Source organism: Thamnophis elegans, chromosome 8, assembly GCF_009769535.1.
Source record: "Thamnophis elegans isolate rThaEle1 chromosome 8, rThaEle1.pri, whole genome shotgun sequence".
In the NCBI taxonomy this organism is placed as follows: domain Eukaryota; kingdom Metazoa; phylum Chordata; class Lepidosauria; order Squamata; family Colubridae; genus Thamnophis; species Thamnophis elegans.
In genome coordinates this window covers 50,909,718-50,932,392 of record NC_045548.1, presented here as the reverse complement: position 1 = coordinate 50,932,392, position 22,675 = coordinate 50,909,718, and the positions used below count along the sequence as shown (strand labels likewise).

The following is a 22,675-nucleotide window of genomic DNA, read 5'->3' as shown; positions in this document are numbered from 1 at the left end:
TGTCTATCATCATCCTCTTCTTTTAACCACCCCATAATCCCTTGCAGGATGGAGTCAGGGCAACTGAATGGAGCTAGCAGAGTGTTTTAATGGCCAGATGCCCTTCCTGTCACCAATGTGGAGTTTTGTTCAGCAGATATATTCTCAGTGTGCCCAGAGAGAGAAATATGTGCCTCAATCTAGGATAGAATTCACAGTCTCCTGATTGTGAAGCAAGAGCTTCATCTCTAGGCCACTGCACCACTCCGCAAGATATCGTGTATAGATATGAAAAAAATAAAGAACTCAACTTGGAAAAATCACCATGTGTCATTCTTGGTTTGGGGCCTGACACACACACAGAGATTCCTCCTATTCCCATTGTTAATCTCTATTTCTTGAAAAAAAATGCAGTTCCTCTTTTGACATGTTTATTCTACATTAACTGTGAATGCCAGGCATTTATGGGAACCAAATGGAAGACAAGGAATTTGGTTGTTGTGGGAAGAGGCAGTCAAGTCCATTATCGACTAGGTATATATTTTCCTGGAATTTCTCTTCTCACTTTCAAGATTAATGTTTTTTAAACACTGATTAGTAGTCAAGATCCTTTCTGAAATATGTAGTGTTCTCATGTTTCTCAGCTCCATGGGGCTTAGGTTTTAGGTTTAGGTTTTATTCAACTTGTATGCCGCCCTATTCCCGAGGGATTCAGAGCGGCTAACAAAACCAAGGGAAGGGGGAGACAATACAAAAGGGAAGGAAACAGAAACAAACAACAATACAAAACAATTTAAAAAGGTCTCAACAAGCGCACCAATTCGAGTGGGGATGGAACTCAACAGCCCCAGGCCTGCTGGAACAGCCAGGTCTTAATGGCTTTGTAGAAAGCCTGAAGGGTGGTGATGGTCCAAATCTCTATGGGGAGATCGTTCCAGAGGGCTGGAGCAGCCACAGAGAAGGCCCTCCTCCGGGTGGTTGACAGCCGGCATTGGCCGGCAGATGGAATTTGGAGGAGGCCTAATCTGTGGGATTTAATGGGTCTTTGGGAGGTAATCGGCAGGAGGCGGTCTCTCAAGTACCCAGGTCCAATACCATGTAGGGCTTTATAAGTGACGACTAGCACCTTGAAGCGTATCTGGAGACCAATAGGCAACCAGTGCAGCTCACGGAGGATAGGTGTAACGTGGGTGTACCGAGGCGCACCCACAATCGCTCTCGCGGCTGCATTCTGGACCAGCTGAAGTCTCCGAAAACTCTTCAAGGGCTGCCCCATGTGGAGCGTGTTGCAGTAGTCCAGTCTTGAGGTCACAAGGGCGTGAGTGACTGTTGTGAGAGCCTCCCGGTTCAGGTAGGGACGCAATTGGTGCACCAGGCGAACCTGGGCAAATGCCCCCCTGGTCACAGCCGACAAATTGTGATCTAAAGTCAGCTGTGGATCCAGGAGGACTCCCAAATTGCGAACCCTGTCTGAGGGGCGTATAATTTCACCCCCCAGCCGACTAGCACCTGAGAGTTGGAGAACATGGCCAATTATTGGGAGGGGAAAACACAAGCCACTCGGTCTTGTCAGGATTGAGAGCAAGTTTGTTTACTCCCATCCAGACCCTGACAGCCTCCAGGCACTCCAGGCTTGCCAATATTGGCGTATAAAGCTTAAGGAACAACTACCAATTCTTCCCTCCATAATTGTGGTGGGCTTCAAGATATTTTACTGCTGGTTCTATGGGCGTAGTTTGGTGGCCATAGCGTGGCTTGGTGGCCGTGGCTTGGTATGTGTGGCAGGGGAAGGATACTGCAAAATCCCCATTCCCTCCCGATCAACTGGGACTTGGGAGGCAGAGAATAGATCGGGGTGGGGCCAGTCATGGAGGTATTTACCAGTTCTCTAAACTACTCAAACTTTATGCTACTGGTTGTCCAGAACTGGTCAGAACATGCTGAATACTACCTTTCCTCCATATGCCTCAGGATACAAGGATTACAGATACTTCTTTCTGGGCATCAACCATGCAGAAAAAAGAAAGTTATTGTGCGTTCATTTATTGGTCTCTTAACAACATTCTGTACTGCCTTCCTCTATGTTCTTAATTTCTATCCTTTTTCAGCAGAGGATCTTGTTCCAAGGACTTGACCTGGAGCAGTTTTTTGATCAGCTATCTGAAGAGTTGTTGTTGTTGTTGTTTAATTTGATGAAATTTCCACAAGAATAATCTGCCATTTTTTTAATTTGATAAAACTTTCACAAGAATAATCTGTCATTACCCCTTAAAATATCCTTCTTTCTTTTGGTTCCCACCCACCCACCCACCCCGGTTTATTTAGATACTGTCCTAAAGCTATAGGCTCAATTGAAATGCTAAGTATGTTTACCTTCTATAATCCAGGACTACCAATTTTAAACATACACTAGAAATGGCAGAGGGTGATGCAAAGACTATTCCAACATATCGGGAGCTATCTAAACTCTAGAAGAGACAGGCAACAAACATTTAGTATCTGCAGTACCTAATGCTGATATTTGTGAGTTTAAGTTATTCTTCTAGCTACATTTTCCCTGTCACTATTATTCTTTGGTTTTTAAAAATTAATATTCTGAGTGCAAGAGCATGCTTGCATAATAATATTATTAATTATTTGATTCTAGATAAACCAACAACTCCAAAACCAGAACCTTCTAAAGCTGAACAACCAAGGGAATCAAAGGAACCAACTCTGAAGGAGAAGGCACAGGCAGACAATGGGAAGGAAGAGAATGCAGCGTGAGTAGCAAAAATGCTGGCACTTCATTCATATTCAATTTCCTTACCCAAGCAGAGAAATGGAATGACCAAGGGCAAAAAGGTAGTCGGAGTGGAAGCCTCTTCTAACATCCTGCTGACTTGACTGTTGCTGATCAACTATGGCAGTGAATGGTGAGACTACTCCACCTAGCCTACAGAGGGCTAGAATGGGATTGATGTACTGAACCTGTGTATAGCATGGTAGCAACTCTGGAAAGATCACAACTTTACCCAATTTCAATCTTATGGGAGTTATGGGACCTAGATTTTGGATGCATTTTGTAAGTTAGCCCATTTGAGGTACCTTGGTTCACAAATTGTTGCCTTGTGATGCACTTAAAGGTTAAACAGTTAACGGTTACAGACACAAGAATTTTAGTAGTATGTAGATAGTATATAATATCTATATATACTATCTCCCTCTCTCCCTCTCTCCGTGTGTGTGTGTGTGTGTGTGTGTGTGTGTGTGTACATACGTACATACTTACTTATCGGTGGTGGGTTCCAGATCCCGTTGCAACCAGTATGGTGCAATGGGGCCGGGTGCCCACTACGTGCATGCACTACTGCCCACGATGCTCCAGCATGCACATGCGCAAATGCCCCGATTGGCTCAAATAGCGGTAAGGAGAGTGGGTGGGCAGGTGAACCCTCTGGAGCACGGTACCGGAATGTACCTGGTGCTCCCAGCAGGCACCTGTATGCCCATACCGGGGCGTACCGGTCGTATCCCACCACTGGTACTTATATGTACAGGTAGCCCTCAACTTACAACACTTCATTTACTGTTGTAAACGTACAACAGTACTGTTGTACTGTTAATTGTTCAAAGTTACAATGGAACTGAAAAAAGTGACTTATGTTTTTCACAGTTATGACCTTTGCTGCATCCCCATGGTCACATGATTTTAAGATTTAAGATTTTATTAGTATTTATAGGCCGCCCTTTTCCCTGAGGGGACTCAGGGCGGCTTACATAAAATAAGGAAGGGAGGGTACAGACAATAGACACAAACAATACATAGAAGTAAAATAGTAAGCAACATTCATTCATCATTCGGGTGGGGACAAATTAGCTTTATCCCCAGGCCTGACGGGCTAGCCAGGTCTTAAGGGCTGTGCGGAAGGTCTGGATGGTGGTGAGGGTACGAATCTCCACGGGGAGATCGTTCCAAAGGGTCGGAGCTACTACTGAAAAGGCTCTCCTCTGTGTAGTTGCCAGTCGGCACTGACTGGCAGATGGAACTCGGAGGAGGCCTAATCTATGCGATCTGATTGGTCGCAGGGAGGTAATTGGCAGGAGGCGGTCTCTCAAGTACGCAGATCCACTACCATGTAGGGCTTTATGAGTGACAAGTAGCACCTTGAAGCGCGCCCGGAGATCAACAGGTAGCCAGCGCAGCTCGCGGAGGATAGGTGTTATGTGGGCGAACCGAGGTGCACCCACAATCACTCGCGCGGCCGCGTTCTGGACTAGCTGAAGTCGCCAGATGCTCTTCAAGGGCAGCCCCATGTAGAGCACATTGCAGTATTCCAGCCTAGAGGTCACAAGGGCCCGAGTGACTGTTGTGAGGGCCTCCCGGTTCAGGTAGGGTCGCAACTGGCGCACCAGGCGAACCTGGGCAAATGCCCCCCTGGTCACAGCCGTCAAATGGTGGTCAAAAGTCAGCTGTGGGTCCAGGAGGACTCCCAAGTTGCGAACCCTCTCTGAGGGGTATAAAGTTTGACCCCCCAGCCTGAGCGATGGAACACTGATCGAATTATTGGGAGGAAAGCACAACAGCCACTCGGTCTTCTCCGGGTTGAGTACAAGCTTGTTAGCCCTCATCCAGTCCATAACGGCCTCAAGACCCCAGTTCATCACGTCCACCGCTTCATTGAGTTGGCACGGGGCGGACAAATACAACTGAGTATCGTCCGTGTATTGATGGTATCTTATCCCGTGCCTCCGAATGATCTCACCCAGCGGTTTCATGTAGATGTTAAATAGTAGGGGGGATAAGACCGAACCCTGCGGCACCCCATATGTTAGGGGCCTAGGGGTCGATCTCTGCCCCCCCACTAACACCGACATGATCAAAATTTCGATACTGAGAGACTGACACTGCAACCGTTATTACCACTGCAGTGTCCCAGGGTCATGTGATCCCTTTTTGCCACCTTCTGACAAGAAAAGTCAATGGGGAAGCCAGACTCACTTACTAACTTAACAACGGCTGTGGTTCTCTTAAGAAGTGTGGCAAGAGAGTTCATAAAAATGGAGCAAAACTCACTCAACAAATGTCTCACTTAACAACTTTGGGCTCCATTATGATCGTAAGTCGAGAACTACCGGTATCTGTATGTTTGTGTATATTTATATGTACATATATATAGGTGTAGGTGTATATGTATATGTATATGTATATGTATATGTATATGTATATGTATATGTATATGTATATGTATATGTATATGTATATGTATATGTATATGTATATGTATATGTACACTAGCTGGTGCTACTAGGATTATGGTAACTGGTACACAAATATATACCAGTTCTCAACCTCTGCTTGGGATGCATCATTTTATATAGAGTCCAAGGAAAACTGCCTATTTTTCACCGTTATCATCATAGGATGGGGAAAAAATCAATTTGTTAGCTTGTCAAAGGACTCATTCAACTTGTGATAGACAGGGTGATCACCTTAGAATAGCCTTGCACTCCATTAGTGAGGGAGGAAATGGCCCCCTTTTGCTTTCATCTCAGTACTTTCTTATTTTAAATACACAAAAATACATTGTGTTATTCTTTGGCAAATAGCAGCGGACATAGCTGCAATTTGCCAGGTCTCAAAATAATTTGGCATATGTGAATGCCCTATGTACTGGAAAAAAAATGTTGATTGAGCAAATGAAAGTCTTTTAATGTCAATTTCCTAATAATTTAAATTAAGATTCATTTTGAGTCAGGCTTGTCTAGCAACCTATTTTTTCCCTTCTGTCCTCTAATAACAGTACAATCATATCCCTATTAATAGCTTTTCAGGATAGCTATATTTTGTCACTGGTGGTTTTTGAGAGATGTGGAGAGGAATTTTCTTCAAAGTAAGAAGAGCAAGATTAGCAGATCATTTTGTCAGATCATGTTGTCAGTTCATATTAACAAGAATCTAATCTCAGGAAATTAATCCAAAAAGGCACCTCTAATAGCACAAAAATAATTCTGACATACATCAAAAGACTGTACAATGATAATAGTATAGAGAGAAATTGTACAATGCATTTAAACAGGAAGGGAATTATACTGAGAAAAATAATGTATACGATGTAATTTTAATGAAAAGTAACCTCTGTTACACTCATTTACTTATTTTCTAATTTAATTTAGAAACGAATTAATAATTCAGTCACTCCTCATAGCAATGAAATGGTGGAAGAAAAAAAACAGTCATGCAAACATTGATAGGTTGCAATAGTAACCTATAAAATTCAGATCAGATATTCTGATTCAACTGTTAGTGGTTCAGGCTTATGCATATTGTGGATCTTCAAGCACTGTGTTTACAAATTGTAACTATAAGAGGGAAAAGCAATGTGAATATTAAAGAATATTCACGTTGCTACCCTTAGATTTCCTTTTAATGCATGCAGAAAGGTTGAGGCCTTTTGAAAGACTTTTGTTATAAAGCAGTAATTAAGAAAGAAATGTAAACAAGCATGAAAGAATGTATATTATGCAGAAAATAGAGCATCTTTCGCTCAGTACTAAAAAAAAAAGTTACCGAATGAAAAAGTGCTATAAAATCCAGGACTGATAAAAATATTTCAACATGAAGCAAATAAGTACACTATGTTGCATACAGCAATGTGACAACCATCAAGATGGATAGTTTCAAAAAGATTATGTAGAACATACATTAACACCTTACTATACATCATGGGTATCAAACTCAAGGTTGTCATATTGCCGTCACATGATGTGTTGTGATTATTATAACTGAAAAAACCAGGCAGGTTCTTTAAAACACTGTAACCCTTTATTCAGTAGCTGAAGGAGTGTAACAAAACTCGCAACAATGTAATAATTGAAGCCGGCTAGGCGGCAGCAGAAGCAGCTGAAACAATGTACCAATCAGCAAGGTGGTTGCTCTAACAAGACAGTTAACTGTTAAAACGGCTTGCCTTTTATACTGCAGGCAGCTGGCTCGTGTTACAGCTCGCGCGGATAACAGCTCGGCAACTGACAGGCGCGTCTGATTGGCTAAGACGCGCCTGGCTGCTTCCGAGCTGTCATTCGTAACAGCGAGGACTTTCTTCAATACACAACACTTCTTCCCCCCCAGCTGTGCGCAAGCACGCGTAGTCTTTTAAATAAGCAGGGGCACGACGGATTCGCTCAGACCGCCTTAATTCTATTGCAGGCGGATCCTGGCAACGATGTCCTTGTGGTAATTGTGGAGGAATTGCACAACTAAGAGGTGAACTGTGTGGATGAGACATGGTGGCAGATGATGCTGGATGGGCATGAGGCTGGTAGTCTGCCTCTGAGGGGTTTGGGCTATGTATATAAGGATCTGGAACCCTTGGAATGGGAGGAGCATTTACACAGGCTAGATTTTGTTGAACTTGCGGTTGAAACCCTTGAACATCCGCTTTAGAAGCTATGGCTGCTGTCTTCCGTTTCCTCAATTGATCCAGGTGTCTTCGCCATGAGGATCCATCGGATAAGTTAACCCTATAGGAAACGGGTCCTGTTATTTGCGATATAACTGCTGGAACCCATCTCAAGTCCCCTCCATAATTTCTAGCCCAAACTAGATCCCCCAGTTGGAAAGAACGGGATGGGGTTGGAGGCCCCAGGTTGCCAGACTGAATTCCTGAATAGACGGGATGCAATCTATCCAGGGTGGTCCGCAGGCGCCTGCCCATCAACATCTCTGCGGGGCTCTTCTGTGTCAGTGGGCAAGGTGTGGAATGCTGTGCCAATAAGTAAGCATCCACCCTAGCCTGCCAGTCACCACGGTTTAGCCGGCCCAAAGCCTCCTTGGCCGATCTAACCGCCCTTTCCGCTCGGCCATTGCTTGCTGGGTGGTAAGGGGCAACCAGCGCATGTCGTACCCCTAGTTCAGCCAGGAAAGTTTGAAAAGTTGTGGCTGTAAATTGCGGGCCGTTGTCAGACACCACTGTGTCTGGCAACCCATGGGTTGCGAACAACCGTCGCAAAGCTCGCACAGTGCTGTCAGATGTGGTGGAGTGCATTAGCAATACTTCCACCCATCGAGAGTACGCATCCACAACTATAAGGAAAACCTGCCCATGGAATGGACCAGCGAAATCAATATGTAACCTAGACCAAGGCCCTCGAGGCATCTCCCATTCCCGGGAGGGAGAGGAAGGAGGAGAAGGCCGGGACTGTTGGCATGTCTCACATTTGGCAACCCAGGCTTCAATGTCGGCATCTAACCCTGGCCACCAAACAAAACTGCGAGCAAGAGCTTTCATTCTACTGACCCCAGGATGACTTTCATGAAGGCGTTGCAAAATCTGTTGTTGCAGGACCGTTGGGATGACCACACGGTCGCCCCACAACAGGCAGCCGGAATGAATTGAAAGCTCTGCTTGTCTGTTTTTAAAATGTTTGAATTGAGGTGGTAATGTACCAGAAGGCCAACCTCTCAGGACCCAATTAAGAAGTTTTGCCAAAGTAGGGTCAGACCGAGAGTGGGCTGCTATGTCTGTAGCAGACAAAGGCAATTCTAGCTCTGCAATTGCCAAAACTGAAAGGCAAGGAACTGGTTTAACTTCCTTCAATGGAAGTGGGCAGCGACTCAGGGCATCTGCATGCCCTATCTGCTTGCCCGGACGGTATCGTAAGGCGTAGGAGTACGCCGCTAAGAATTCCGTCCATCGTGTCATTCTTGGGGATAGAATAGGAGGGGTTGGCTTATCACCTGCCAAAAGCCCAAGGAGTGGCTTATGGTCTGTAAACAAGGTGAAATGCCGCCCGTATAAGTAATCGTGGAATTTTTTAATTCCTGACACTGCAGCTAGAGCCTCCTTGTCAATTTGGCTGTAATTCCTCTCTGCTGATGACAGTGTCCGGGAGTAAAAAGCTATGGGAGCTTCTGAACCATTGGGCAGGACATGGCTCAGAACAGCTCCCAAACCCACGGGCGAGGCATCACACGCTAGAGTCAGAGGCATCTTGTCACTGTATTGGACTAAGACTGCATCTGACATCAGCAGGGATTTGACAGCTGCGAACGCTTGTGCTTCGTGGCTGCCCCATTGCCAAGGCGCTGATCGGTCAAGCAACCGATGCAGGGGCTCGGCCAGTGATGCCTTGTGTGGAATGAAAGGTGCATAAAAATTTAAAAGCCCCAGGAACGATTGTAGCTGTGCCTTGGAAGTTGGAGCAGGAGCGTCCCTGATAGCTGCCAATTTTGAAGGGGTAGGGTGAATTCCCTGGGCGTCAATAGTGAAGCCCAGAAATTCCACTTGGGGAACAGCAAAGAAACACTTGCTTCGTTTCAATTTAAGTCCCGCGCCCCTGAAACGGTCGAGGACTTTCCTTAGAACTTTGATGAGGTCTGATCGGCTGTTTGCAGCGATCAGGACGTCATCAAAATATGGTACCACTCCTGGAAGCCCATGGAGCAACCGCTCCATGAGACTCTGGAAAATCCCCGGGGCAACGGATACGCTGAATTGTAGGCGGCGACAACGGAAAGCCCCCCGGTGGGTGACGATGGTTTGGGCAGCCGCCGCATCGTCATCCACAGGAAGCTGCTGGTAGGCTTGTACCATATCCAGTTTGGCAAAAATACAACCCTGCCCCAGGGAATGGAGCAGATGTTGTACAACAGGGACTGGATATGGGTTTGCTTGCAAGGCGAGGTTGATGGTGGATTTGTAGTCGGCACAGACCCTAATGGAGCCGTCGGGCTTCACCGGAATGACAATTGGGGTCTCCCACGGTGAATGGTCGACTGGCTCCAGTATGCCCTGTGCCACGAGCTTGTCGAGCTCGGCTTCAACCTTGGGCCTTAAAGCAAAAGGCACCCTGCGGGCCTTCAGTCTGATGGGAGCAACCTGGGGATCCAAGTTGAGAGAGATAGGGTTACCCTTGTACCGGCCCAGCTGGCCATCAAAAATGTCAGCGTAATCTGACAAAACTAATGCCACATCAGCAGAAGTGTCTGTCATGGAATGAATTCCATGTATTGAGAGACCCAGTGGGCTGAACCAATCCAAACCTAGAATGGATGGCAAGGGCTTAAGCACAATTAAAACAGGCAAAGTTGTACAATGCTGCCCATAAGAAACTCTGACATTATAGGAACCAACAATAGAAATGCTAGACCCCTGATAGTCCTTTAGGATAGAGTCAGGAGGAGAAAGGTGACAGCGTTTAACATGGGGGCACAAAAGAGAAAATTTGTCCCAAGATAACAAGGATTTGGAAGCTCCAGAGTCTACTTCCATGTTGCAAGGTTGACCTTCGATCAATGGAGTGACAATTATCTTGTTCGTACCCTCTGAGGAAGAATTGATGGAGACATCAGGAAGCGGCAGGCCAGCTTGCTTGACGTTGAAGCAATCATCCTGTCGCTGAGCAGACGCGCGGGGCTGAGGACTCCTGTTTGAAGCAGCTGTCCCATAAGGAGGTGGAGGAGCAGATGATGCAGCTGTAGCAGGCTGAGCAGCTCTACAAACTTTGGCCAAATGTCCTTTTTTTCCGCAACGGCGGCACTCTGCAGCCTTAAAGGGGCAGGAAGCCCTGGCATGCGGACCACCGCAGCTAAAACAGGCATTTGAATTAGAAAGTGGACGGCTGATAGACTGCTGCTGACGCTGTTGCTGTCTGCAGGGCTGTGCCCCAATCCTGTCCACCTGTAAATTAAGCAAATAGTCTGGAAGAGGGGCAAGCTCATCAATTAAATTGGTGATGTACGTTGGCTGTTGTAGTGGAGGAGGGACCAAGGCAGTTGAGGCTTGACCCGTTGGTAAACTGCCAGCAACTGTCATCTGCGCGAGGTAACGTTCTATCTCGCTGGATGACGAATCTGCCAACTCCGCAGCGCGAGCCTCATCTATGGCATAAACTAACGTGACTTTAGGCTTGCCCAAAAGCCGGCATCTGAGGAAAATGTCTTTTAATCCACAGACAAATTGTTCTGCAAGGTTAGCCTCTAAGTCAGGAAAATCGCACTGTGCTGCAGCAACTCTTAAAGCTTGCAAAAACTGGTTGACATTCTCTGCAGGCTTTTGGACGCGCCTGTGGTAAGCAAAACGTCTTGCTATTTGGGAGGGGGTAGGGGCATAGTAAGCCTGAAGCCCATCTGTGAGCTCTTGCCAGGAGAGGTCATAAACAGCTCTTGGGGCGGCAAAAGACCTTGCTGTGGCAAACATTTCCGGACCGCAAGCTGTAAGGAAAAATCCGCACTTTCGCGCTTGAGAATAACCCTGGCGGTTATTTGCGATCAGAAAGCACTCAAACCTTTCCAGGAATGCTTCCCAAGTCTCACCTCCGACTCCAAAAGGTGCAAAAGTAGGCATACCAGCCATGACGGTGAGGAGAACTCTAAACAACTGAGAGAAGAAAATTGCAGTTGATTTTCTTCAGGTTACAGGTCCCCAGTCTTCGTCGCCAGTATTATAACTGAAAAAACCAGGCAGGTTCTTTAAAACACTGTAACCCTTTATTCAGTAGCTGAAGGAGTGTAACAAAACTTGCAACAATGTAATAATTGAAGCCGGCTAGGCGGCAGCAGAAGCAGCTGAAACAATGTAGCAATCAGCAAGGTGGTTGCTCTAACAAGACAGTTAACTGTTAAAACGGCTTGCCTTTTATACTGCAGGCAGCTGGCTCGTGTTACAGCTCGCGCGGATGACAGCTCGGCAACTGACAGGCGCGTCTGATTGGCTAAGACGCGCCTGGCTGCTTCCGAGCTGTCATTCGTAACAGCGAGGACTTTCTTCAATACACAACAGTGATGTTTTCCCCATTTACGGATCTGGGGTGGGCGTGGCCTGTGCATGCACATCCAGCCCGCAGGCTGCCATTTTGACATCCCTGCTATATATGAACACCAACTAGCTGTTTAAACACAGGATGAAAACTTAATCTCACAACACATGGACAGACATACCACAGTTTCAGCTGGGAAACTATTTGCATCATAGACAACCCCCAAAATACTAGAAAATTCCTGGAAGTTTGGCATGCAGAGAAATCAGCCATCAATAGACACGTGGAGATAAACAACATCCATACACCATTCAAAAGAGGCAATAAAAAATCTAGAAAGAAAACAAAAATATTGTAGCATATCAACAGACCATATTCAGACAAGCAGGGACCAGCACCAGACAAAAAAATCAGGCAGAAAACAATATTTTAATCAAGGAATCACCAAGGAGAAAACTACACACCTACCTAAACTGGTTGGACAAACATTTAAATAGGCGATAAACCCACAGTCATTCACATTAAATATGTTACCTGTTTGGCTAATGAAATATATGCAAGCAAACAACCAAGAACTCCATAGTGATTATACAATTTCATAGAAATAAATGATCAGTTATTCCTGCCCCAGGTAGGAAAGTAGATAAGTAATCATTATGACTATGCATTCTCTAGTACTGGAAATTGTTCTAATTACCAGTTTGGGGGGAAAGTCTAGTGTAGCTATGTATCCGTGGTGAGATTCAGCCAGTTCAGGCTGATTCAAACATACTGGTTGTTAAATTGCTGGCTGGTCCCACCCTTCCTGCCCCGCCCCTTCAGGAGTCCCAATGCGCCCCATTTTTGCTCCCAGGAGGCCTACTAGGCCCAAAATGGGATGCAGGGGGAGGTGCCCCCCATGGCTGGGCTTTGCTCCCAGGGGGGTGCAGGAGATCAAGTGCTGCCTGCAACACTCTCTGGCCATGCCCACCATAGCCACACCCACCCAGCCAGTCATTAAGGCAGACAACCAGTTGTTAAATTATTTGAATCCCACCACTGCTGTGTATGATGAAAAAGCAACCATGAACTGGTTGCTGGAAGCAACCTGAAGTACAATAGAGGGTAGGTGATAGTACTTGCAGGAAATTGATGATAAGCTGCATTCAGTCTGGTACTAACTTCTTTATTTATTAATTTGCAATTCCCCCTCTCTTTGCTGATTAAGCAGAGCGCCTGCAGAAATAATATAACACATAAAACATACCACTAAAATCATTATTCAGGAAAATAATTCTGTTTCCTAAATGAGTTCTTGTGATGCTAACATTAAACTACTGATGTGGAATAATGGTTTGAATCATTTGTCTTCATTATTTTCTACTGTATTTATTTTTGTAAGTGTAGATGATTACTTGTTCATTTGGTCCCTTGCAGACATAGATCACCTTGAGCTCCTGAAGGGAAAGGGAAGGAAATATTAATCTAATCACATAATAGTTCAAGGAACATTAAGGAAATGCCTTCTCTATAATAAATTATACTTATCTTGTAATTGGAGGCATTAGCTTTGGGGCAGACTACCAAAAAAATATTGAAATCTGTAGAAGAAAATATATGTATCTGTTTCCAAATTCATAAACCTTAAAATATATGAGAAGAAACTCAACCATTGTTGAGATCATTTAAAACTCCACCTACTACCTCAGCCAGGAACAGGTTGAAAGACTCACATACTGGCTAGCTATACGTCCTGACCTATTTAGTCACAGGATTAAATTGTTAGAAGAATTTTCTTGGTTCAACACAAGAGGCAGCTTTTAGAAGTAGAGTAGCTTATTCAGTCAACCACATACAATTGTTGCCTACAATGTTAGATATGTATTACTAGAGCAGGGGTGGGCTGCTATGGGTTCCCTTGGTTTTGGGAGAACCCGCAGGTAACATTAGTTCGAAGAACCTCCAAATCCCACCCCTGGCTGGCTCTGTCTACCCCACCCCACCCTGCTCCTCCCAGGAGTCTCCATGTGGTCCATTTTGGATATGAATAAGTGCAGGGCCCATGTGGAGGCTTGGGGAGGGAGAAAACGGGCCTCCTGGACATTCCAGAAGGCCTCTGGAACCCGGGGGAGACAGTTTTCATCCTCCCAGAGGCTCAAGGAAAGCCTCCGGAGCCTGGGGAAGATGAAACCCCCTCCCCATGGTGCAGGAGGCCGACTAGGCCACGCCCACCATGGCCATGCCCACCCAGCAACTGGGCAGAGAACCCGTTGCTGAAATTTTTGATGCCCACCTCCATACTAGAGAGAGATATTATGACAAATGGGATTTGATGTTTAGATATGCAGATTGAGGTTCATGCCCTAGGCCTTGACTGGGAGGTGTATGTTTAGATATGTTAGGGATGTTGCCCTGAAGATGTGTTAAGCCCAGGAAAGAAGAATTTCCTAAGTGTGGATTATTATGAGAGAGTCTGGCATCTTCTCTTTTATTGTAAGTGTTAGGAATGTATGTTTATTCAAGGGATGGAAGTTACTAAAGGGAGGGAGGGTGCAATTGAAAAGCTTTCAACTACCAATATTCTTTTCTATGTTCTTTTCTATTTAAATCCTAACAGTATATCATAAAAAGTTATGAAATAAGTACAAAAACTCTACATGTCACATTACTCCCCCTTTTACTTACTATTAATTCATACAAGCACTGCTATCTGTCCCGAATTATGTATACAATATGCCTTTTTTCAGGAATTTTAAAAAAAGGTCCTTAGGGAATTAAACTCCTTAAAGATGAATACTCTTCAAAGCTTCAGAGTTATTTTCTGTATAACTGAGCCAAATGAAAATCACTTTTTCAAGCTAATCCAAACTTCAAAAGTTCACGTATAGCCGGGTATAGTTGATATCTCCCAAATGTAAAAATGGGAAATTGGAACAGAATCTATCTGTGAAAATATTTGGCTTATCTAGCCCAATTCAGCATAATTTATTTGATTTATTCTAGGCTCAGTTATAGTATACTGGCTGGCTGGATGGATGGTTGGTTGAAAAACCTGAAGCAAATCAGTTACAAAAACTTGTTAATTTGCAACAAAACGTGCACTGATTTTGAGTGGCAATCTATGATACTCATCTTAACTCCTATTTCATATTAGAACTAGCAATCAAAATCCTAGGCATTTCAAGTCAGAAATAATTTATAAACCCACAAAAAGCTTATATTTATAATAACTGGAATAGCTACATTGCATTTCTTTTTCTGTATAATTTTCTTTTTTATATAAAGACCACATTAGGAATACTGCATCCAGCTTTGGTCGCACAATGTAAAGAAGATGTTGAAATTCTTGAAAGGGTGTAGAGAAGAGAAACGAAGATGATTAGGGGATTGGAGGCTAAAACATATAAAGATTGGTTGCTGGAATTGGTTATCCCTAGCTTAATGAAAAAAAGTACTAGGGGTGACATGATAGCAGTATTCCAGTATACCAGGGGCTGCCACAAAGAAACTAATGGGTGGAAACTAATCAAGGAGAGAAACAACCTAGAACTAAGGAGAAATTTCTTGGCAATTAGAAAAATTAATCAGTAGAACTACTTGCCTCCTGAAGTTGTGAATATTCCAACACTGAAAGTTTTTAAGAAGAGATTGGAAAACAATTTGTCTGTAATTGTATAGGGTTTCCTGTATGAGCATGGGGTTGGACTAGAACAGTGTTTTTCAACCTTTTTTGTGCAAAGGCACACTTTTTTCATGAAAAAAATCATGAGGCACACCACCATTAGAAAATGTTAAAAAAATTTAACTCTGTGCCTATATTGACTATATATAAAGTAATTTTCCCACGGCACACCTTACAGTATGTCACGGCACACTAGTGTGCCGCGGCACAGTGGTTGAAAAACACTGGACTAGAAGACCTCCAAGGTCCCTTCCAACTCTTATTCTACCTCAGTCACCAAAGTAAATTTGGGTAATATGCAATGAACTAATGAATACGTTTTAAAAGCAAAAGAAAACCAATCAACCAGTAAACCAAAAGAAAAGCTGCATTAAACTCAACATTGGGAAAAACAGCATAAATCAAATAAGGATTAAAATTCAGGGTCATAAATCACCCTGCAGACACCATTAACAGCAGATAAATAATTATGTTTTACTACACATTTCCACAATTAGGCCTTAATATAGACTCCTATATGTGTTTGGCTGAACTAACTGCCTTTCTCTCAATATCTTTTTTTTTTTAATGCTTTATTTTCCAAAATTCCCAGATTGTGGGGCATGACAATTAGCACATAGGGAAAGGCAGCTCAGGAGCAATCCTGTCTCAGGCCACCATCCCTCCTACTTCCCAGGATCCCAATCAAATTGTCCATCAAAGCCTGTTCCATGCCAAACAGTGCAAAACTGTTGTGGCCCGCCAGCGGCCAGCAGAGCTGGCAGCAGATTCGGAACAGCGAGGAGGTTGGGGAGGAACATGGGCCAGTCCTGGAGTCTGGGGAAGGCTCTGATGAGGGTTCTGTGTCAGAGGTAGAGAGGGGACAAGAGCTGTATGCCAGTCATCAGTTGTTGTCTGAATCAGACAGCAGTGAGGCAGACAAACAGCTAGAGCCTGTTCCTAGTGTGCGCATGCACAGAGTTGCCAGACGAAGAGAACAACTAAAGAGCAACTTGGGAGTAAGGCCAGATGATGAATGGCCCTTCCCAGAGGAAATAAAAGAGGAGCAAAAGGGGAGTGGAGTTTGCAGGAGACAATTAGTTCACTAATTGGTTAGTGACTTTCCAAGACTCCTTGCCAAGTTCTGCTTGCCAAGTTCCGCAGATATCGACCTTCAGCTCGCCAAGCCAGATAAAGTGTGTGATCATAAATCTTCCTTTGAAAGACTTTGCCGGCTGTGAATGAGCAGAATTCACTGTAAATTAATAAAAGGGTTTTTTGCTGGGACAAGGAGTTTGTTTCATGCTCTTGGGAAGCCTAGGTCAGAACAAAAACAAAATGTCAGGTAAATACATGTTAAAAGTCTTTAATGCCATGTCATAAAATTCTTGACAGTAATCAGAGATAGATAGCTAGAATGTTAAGACTTGCCTTGATACTCGAGACAATAGTATTTTGATAGCAGGAAAAAGGCATAGACATTATCTGGAACAGTCCTGTATTTTGGCAACAGGAAATTATATGATCTGATCTGATTGTCAAGCAAGAGATGGGTATAGGCCCAAGAGTCAGAATGACAGGAACAGAAGTTCAGAGTTCAAGAGTTGTGCAAGGGTTTGATGGCTCCTCTTCAGCCCCAAGTGCTGAAATAACTGAATGAGGGCCATTGATTTCTTTTCCTCTCAAGGATCCTCTAAAAAATCATGCTTTGATCGGGAGCTGATGATGTGCTCTTGAACTAGGCAACCAGGCAATTTATATAAAAGATAGGAACAACAGTTCAGCAGAACAGGATAAAACAGACTTAACAATTCACTTAACAGATGATCTAAACTAACATATCCATGAATGAAGCATCTTGGATAATCTCGAAGGGATCACTTTGAATTTATTGTGGCATGAATATGGTGGACTACAACTCCTTTTGTAAGATGCTTGTAGCAAATAATACATATGCATTTTGTGAGTGGGTAAAAAAAAAATCCTTATAAGAAATAAGTTCAAAAAGGTAAACAACATGTGCAAAAATCACATATTATTGCAAGAATCAATTGGAGGTATAAAAGATTGAATCAGCAGGGATGTAACCTGTAATGGATTAATAAGCACAGAAAGATAAATAAATAAAGGTAAAGACAAATAACTTTCAAAGGAACAATTATTTTTTAAAAACGAGATTGCTATTTCCAGTATCTACTGAGTCCAGGTTTCAGAGTCAGAACAGATAAGATGGCAATCTAAAATTTGCATTGATATGTTTTCCCCTATGGATTGTACAATGGGGTTAGGCACAGGCTGCAGTGAAGGATCATAAATTGTGTAGGTCTGCATTAGAAGATGTCTTTTGTTATGAAGCTTTAATGTGATGGATAGTTTGCTTTAGCCTGCCCATAATTTAGCCTCACTCAAGAATAACTATGGCATTGTTTAGGCACATAATCAGAGCTATTAAATGAGCAATTAATTATGCTATTAATCACTGTGCCTTCATTAATTATAACAAAGAGGAATCCCTAAGAGAATCACCTAATAAAATGAACATTGCATCCATCTAAATTCAGCTTATCTGTTGGAGCATGAAACAAGTTTTAAGTGGCTGTATTAAAGTTGTGATGGTACAAAAGAAAAATGGGGGGAATGAGCACACTATGACAAATTGAGGAGATGGTTTTAGTCAAGCATAATGTGGCAAAGATTTGCCAAAACCCCTTTTGTTATGCAAATTTTATTTTTTTCAAAATTCAGTTGTGTTGGTAAATTTCTATTAAACAATTATTACCCTTTTCTTTTCTGCATTTAACATTTGGGGAGGGAGTTGAGGGCAACACCTAACAGGTTGGTGACTAAAAATAGGAGAAACTCTGTTACGTGGATAGGGGAAATTTGAAGGAAAATTTTATAATTACATTGCATTAATCTTATTTTAGGACTTATTTTAAATTTCATGCTTCCTTCCACAAATTGGCCAAAAGCTAAGCTGGTGACTTCTCTAGATCATGGTTGAAGGGAACTTTCAGGTACTGTATAGAGAAATGTAATTTGGAAACAAAACAAAAAAAAAGTACCATGGGAATCTTCCATTAGAGCAGGGGTGTCAAACTGGTGGCCTGCAAGCCGGATGTGTGACACGCAGGCCACGCCCACCCAGTTCCACAAATGGGAAAACACGTGATGGCAACGTAATGTGGTGAGTTTGACACCATACATTAGAAGGCTGCTGTCCTAAATGCTGAAATCAAATAGGATTGAAAACTCCTGGAATCAAATGTTGTTGTATCTGGATAGGCACCTTCCTCAGAAAAGATGGAGGAGGAGCGGATCAGGATGAAGAAAGTACTTTCTAGCCAGAGAGACCCTTTTTCCGTAATAAATAAATTTGAAAATGAATTTATTCAAGCCAGTTATTAATAAAATAATATCTCCCACTATAATGGGGACATTTAGATACAAAGGATGAAGAATTCAACCCCTTTCCATGCTATTTCAATGGACTCATACTATTTTTTATGGACTTCTCAAGAAGGAATGAAGAGAGAACCTTTTCTTTTATTCTTCTGTCCTGAAATTTTTTAAGCAATACTATACAAAAGGAATTGAAAATTTAGCACTTGTATTATAGCTTATGTGCTCCATATGGTGTCCATGGAAATCAAAATTCAATAATATAAATAATAATTTCAGGAAACTCTGAATTGTTGTAAGATGATCACATCTCATGTGTTGTGATGGCCTCATTTGAAATTTTGTGAGATTTGGGGCAAGTATGACAACTTGCAATATTTCATGATCTTCTGGAATTTTGATCATATTTGTCTTTATTTTTTTTCTCTTATTTTATTTTTGAACACTCCAAGATTCACTGATTAGTAGTGGATGTGTTAGAGCACATGTTGAAAACCATTAGTGTACATCACCGTTAACTTACTAGCAAACCTTATCAGGAAGCAATGAAATTCACCAATTGTTTATAAGAAAGATTTTAATTAATGTTGTAGGAAATTTCACTGAATGGAATTCATCCAAATATTAATGGAAATGGCATTATTAGAATACAGAATCATATTAAATGTTTTTTGATGCTACCAATAGCTGAATATAAAAAGAAATATCTCAGAAGTTTTACAAGTGTCCATATTTATTCTTATATGTATAAAAAAAAAGGTAAAGGTTTCCCCTGTCCACTCATTCCTGTCTCAAAGGGATGGTGCTCATCTCCATTTCTTAGCTGAGGGAACCAGCGTTTTCTGTGGTCATGCAGTTAGCATGACTATATGCTAAGACACACAGAATGCTGTATATTCTCACTGAAGTGATATCTATTCTAATCACATGTGCATGCTTTTGAACTGCTAGGTGGACAGGAGCTGGGGCAAATAATGGGAGCTCATCCTGTCACTTGGCGCTCGAGTCCCAAACTTGGGTTCCAGCTGACAAACTCATGGTCTTTAACTGTTGAGCTGTTGTGTCCCCTAAATCTGTTTAAAAAGGAGAATACAAATAAATAGTTTATATTTGCCTCTCGCAAGCATGTTGATTATTATTCACCTTGGTTGTTATGGGCAACTTCTTTCTTTAGAGAAGAACTTGGGGAAATAGAAATCATAAACAAACCTCTTTACCAGCAACATGTGGAAAAAGCAAGCAAACAATAGGACTGACCATGATTTTATAGAAATAGTTTAAAAAAACATGAAGGCTTTGTGCATCTACTATGATGAGATTTTTCTTTTTTTCTTTTTAAATGTCCAAAGTTAGAGCAAGATTTTTGCTTATGCCTTTTCGTGTTTGGGCTTGTAGGCCTTCAAGATTGTTTTTAAGCTCTAAGTATTTGGTAACTTATACAAACTAAAAGCAATCTCTCATATTCAGGAACCATTTTTGTTTTAAGTGAATATGTTAGAAATATTTAAATTAAATGCAGACTCTCTTTTGCAGCTGCTTTTAGCAGTGCTTCACTTGTGTCCCAGTAGATTTCTTTTCATGTGAGGAGTGAATGAAGGTCAAGAGAATGTACAGCTTTACTGCAAGCTCAGCACAATTTAATGTATTTTAGGCAACTGACATTCATGTCATAAATCCAAAATCAGTTATTCAGGAAAAGAATTCATTTCTATTGAAGGACTGTGCCTTGCCTCATCTGAAGTGAATTATCCAGTATCAGGGTAGTATTAAAACTGAATAATGAAGCAGCACCCTTTGGCTGTTTTGAAGGGCTAGCTAATCTAGTTATGTTCGTCGGTGAGGAAGTGGGTGTTCATTTCCAGAATATTTGACAAAACTCTGTATAAGCCTCTCATACTGATCTCGCTAAGTGCTCACCTGGACATGGTTTGCAAGAGGATACTTGCGCTAACCCATTTAATAGGATGCAGAGCTTTCAGGGCAGTTAATAAACTGCATTCTTAGAGGGTTAGGATGCTTCCACAGATACAAGTTATTTCTGCAAAGGTTCTCAAAAAGACACTGTATACTTCTAGCAGTTGGGACATCATCCTTTTTTCCTGGCTTGAGCCATGATACCTTCCTGAACCCACCCATTATTCTCTTACACTTAGTTAGAGGCAGTGGTGGGATTCAAAAATATTTACTACCGATTCTGTGGGCATGGCTTGGTGGGCGTGGAAATGCTTGCTGGGTGTGGCTTGGTGGGCATGGCAGGGAAAGTATACCTGAAAATCTCCATTCCCATCTCACTCCAGGGGAAGGTTACTGCAAAATCCCCATTCCCTCCTGATCAGCTGAGGCTCGGGAGGCAGAGAATAGATGGGGGTGGGGCCAGAGGTGGTATTTACTGGTTCTCCGAACTACTCAAAATTTCCGCTACCGGTTCTCCAGAACTGGTCAGAACCTGCTGAATATCACCTCTGGTTAGGGAGCTCCTGATTAGCCTAACTACAGCAGCACCAGAGCCATACATAAGAGCCTGCTCAGCAATCTAACACTGTAGAATCACCAGCTGGGTTTGTCAGCCTTCCATCCTTTCAGGGTGGGTAAAATGAGGACCCAGATTGTTGGGCGCAATATGCTGGCTCTATAAACCGCCTAGAGAGGGCTGCAAAAGCACTATGAAGCAGTATATAAGTCTAAGTGCTATTGCTATTACAATTTAGGTAAGGTGTGCTGATGGTATCACTGAAGGAAGCAGAGCACCTTCTTGTCTAACCCCAGAGTAGCTTATAACTGCAGTCCTTAAATTGTTTGTTTTCAGGAGCCCTTTACATTTTAAAAAAATGATTGAGGATCCAAAAAAGGTTTTGGTTTATGTGGCTTTTATCTACTGATATTTACTGTATTGGAAATTAAAACTAAGACACTTAAAAATATTTGACTTCACAGACTTCCTGACAGTCCCCAGACCACATTTTGAGAACCAATGGCTTATAGTATATAGACATTAGCTCACCAGAGACCCAGAAGCCATGCAAATTGTCCCCATTTTATTATTGTAATAGCATTATTGACATTATGAACTAGGTAGTATGAACAAGGTAAAGCTAATGAATGTATTATCTGCATCCTTTTAGATGACCAGAATTATCAGGTCTGCAGGTGAAAGTCCTTGGTCAGCAGTCAGGGTGTTATGCCAAAAAGGGAATGAATGAATTAGAGTGTATATTGAGATTTGCAATTCTCCAATTACACTGCAGTTGACCTCATTTTATCTGTAGGGGCGTGGAGAGGTGAGCTATATGTTTACTTTAATTATTCCTAACTACGTTGCTGCTATACTTAGCAAGGCAAGTCAAACAAAGCACCTTTCTAAAACCACTATTTCTAATATTTTAAATTTCAGTACGGTTCTACCTACTCCAGGAATGTGCAGATTAATAGATTTTTATCCCTCCTGTCCTTTAAGAGCTTAAGATGATGCATATAACATTCATCCTTTAATTTTATGCTCACAGAAACCTTATCAAATATGTAAGAGTGAGATGTGGTGACTGGATTTCTTTTCTTTCTTTCTTTTTGTGAATGAGAATAATGATGATCAGAGTACTGGAAACTAAGTTTTATGAAAACTTGATTTTATCAAAGTTTTATGGAAACTAATTAAGGAGAGATCCAACCTAGAACTAAGGACACATTTTCTAACAGTGAGAACAATCAACTAATGGAACATCTTGCCTTCAGAGGTTGTGGATGCTCCATCACTAGAGGGTTTTAAGATGACAACTACCTGTGAGAAAAAGTATAGGGTCTTCTGTGTGAGCTGGGGATTGGGCTGGAAGACCTACAAGGTCCCTTCTAACTCTGTTATTCTAATCTGTTCTGAATTATATTTGAGAGAAGCAAGTATCCTTGGTTTTGCGTAAGGAT

At 42.5% G+C, this 22,675-nt stretch overlaps 1 protein-coding gene across 1 annotated transcript in view; it reads left to right on the top strand.

Annotated features, from left to right (window-relative positions):
- Positions 1-22,675, top strand: part of CNGB3 (cyclic nucleotide gated channel subunit beta 3) — an 87,369-nt gene that overhangs the window by 26,091 nt on the left and 38,603 nt on the right. Inside the window, exon 3 of the mRNA XM_032222281.1 lies at positions 2,627-2,741. Coding sequence (XP_032078172.1) covers positions 2,627-2,741 — 115 coding nt within the window. The remainder of the gene's footprint in view (positions 1-2,626; positions 2,742-22,675) is intronic.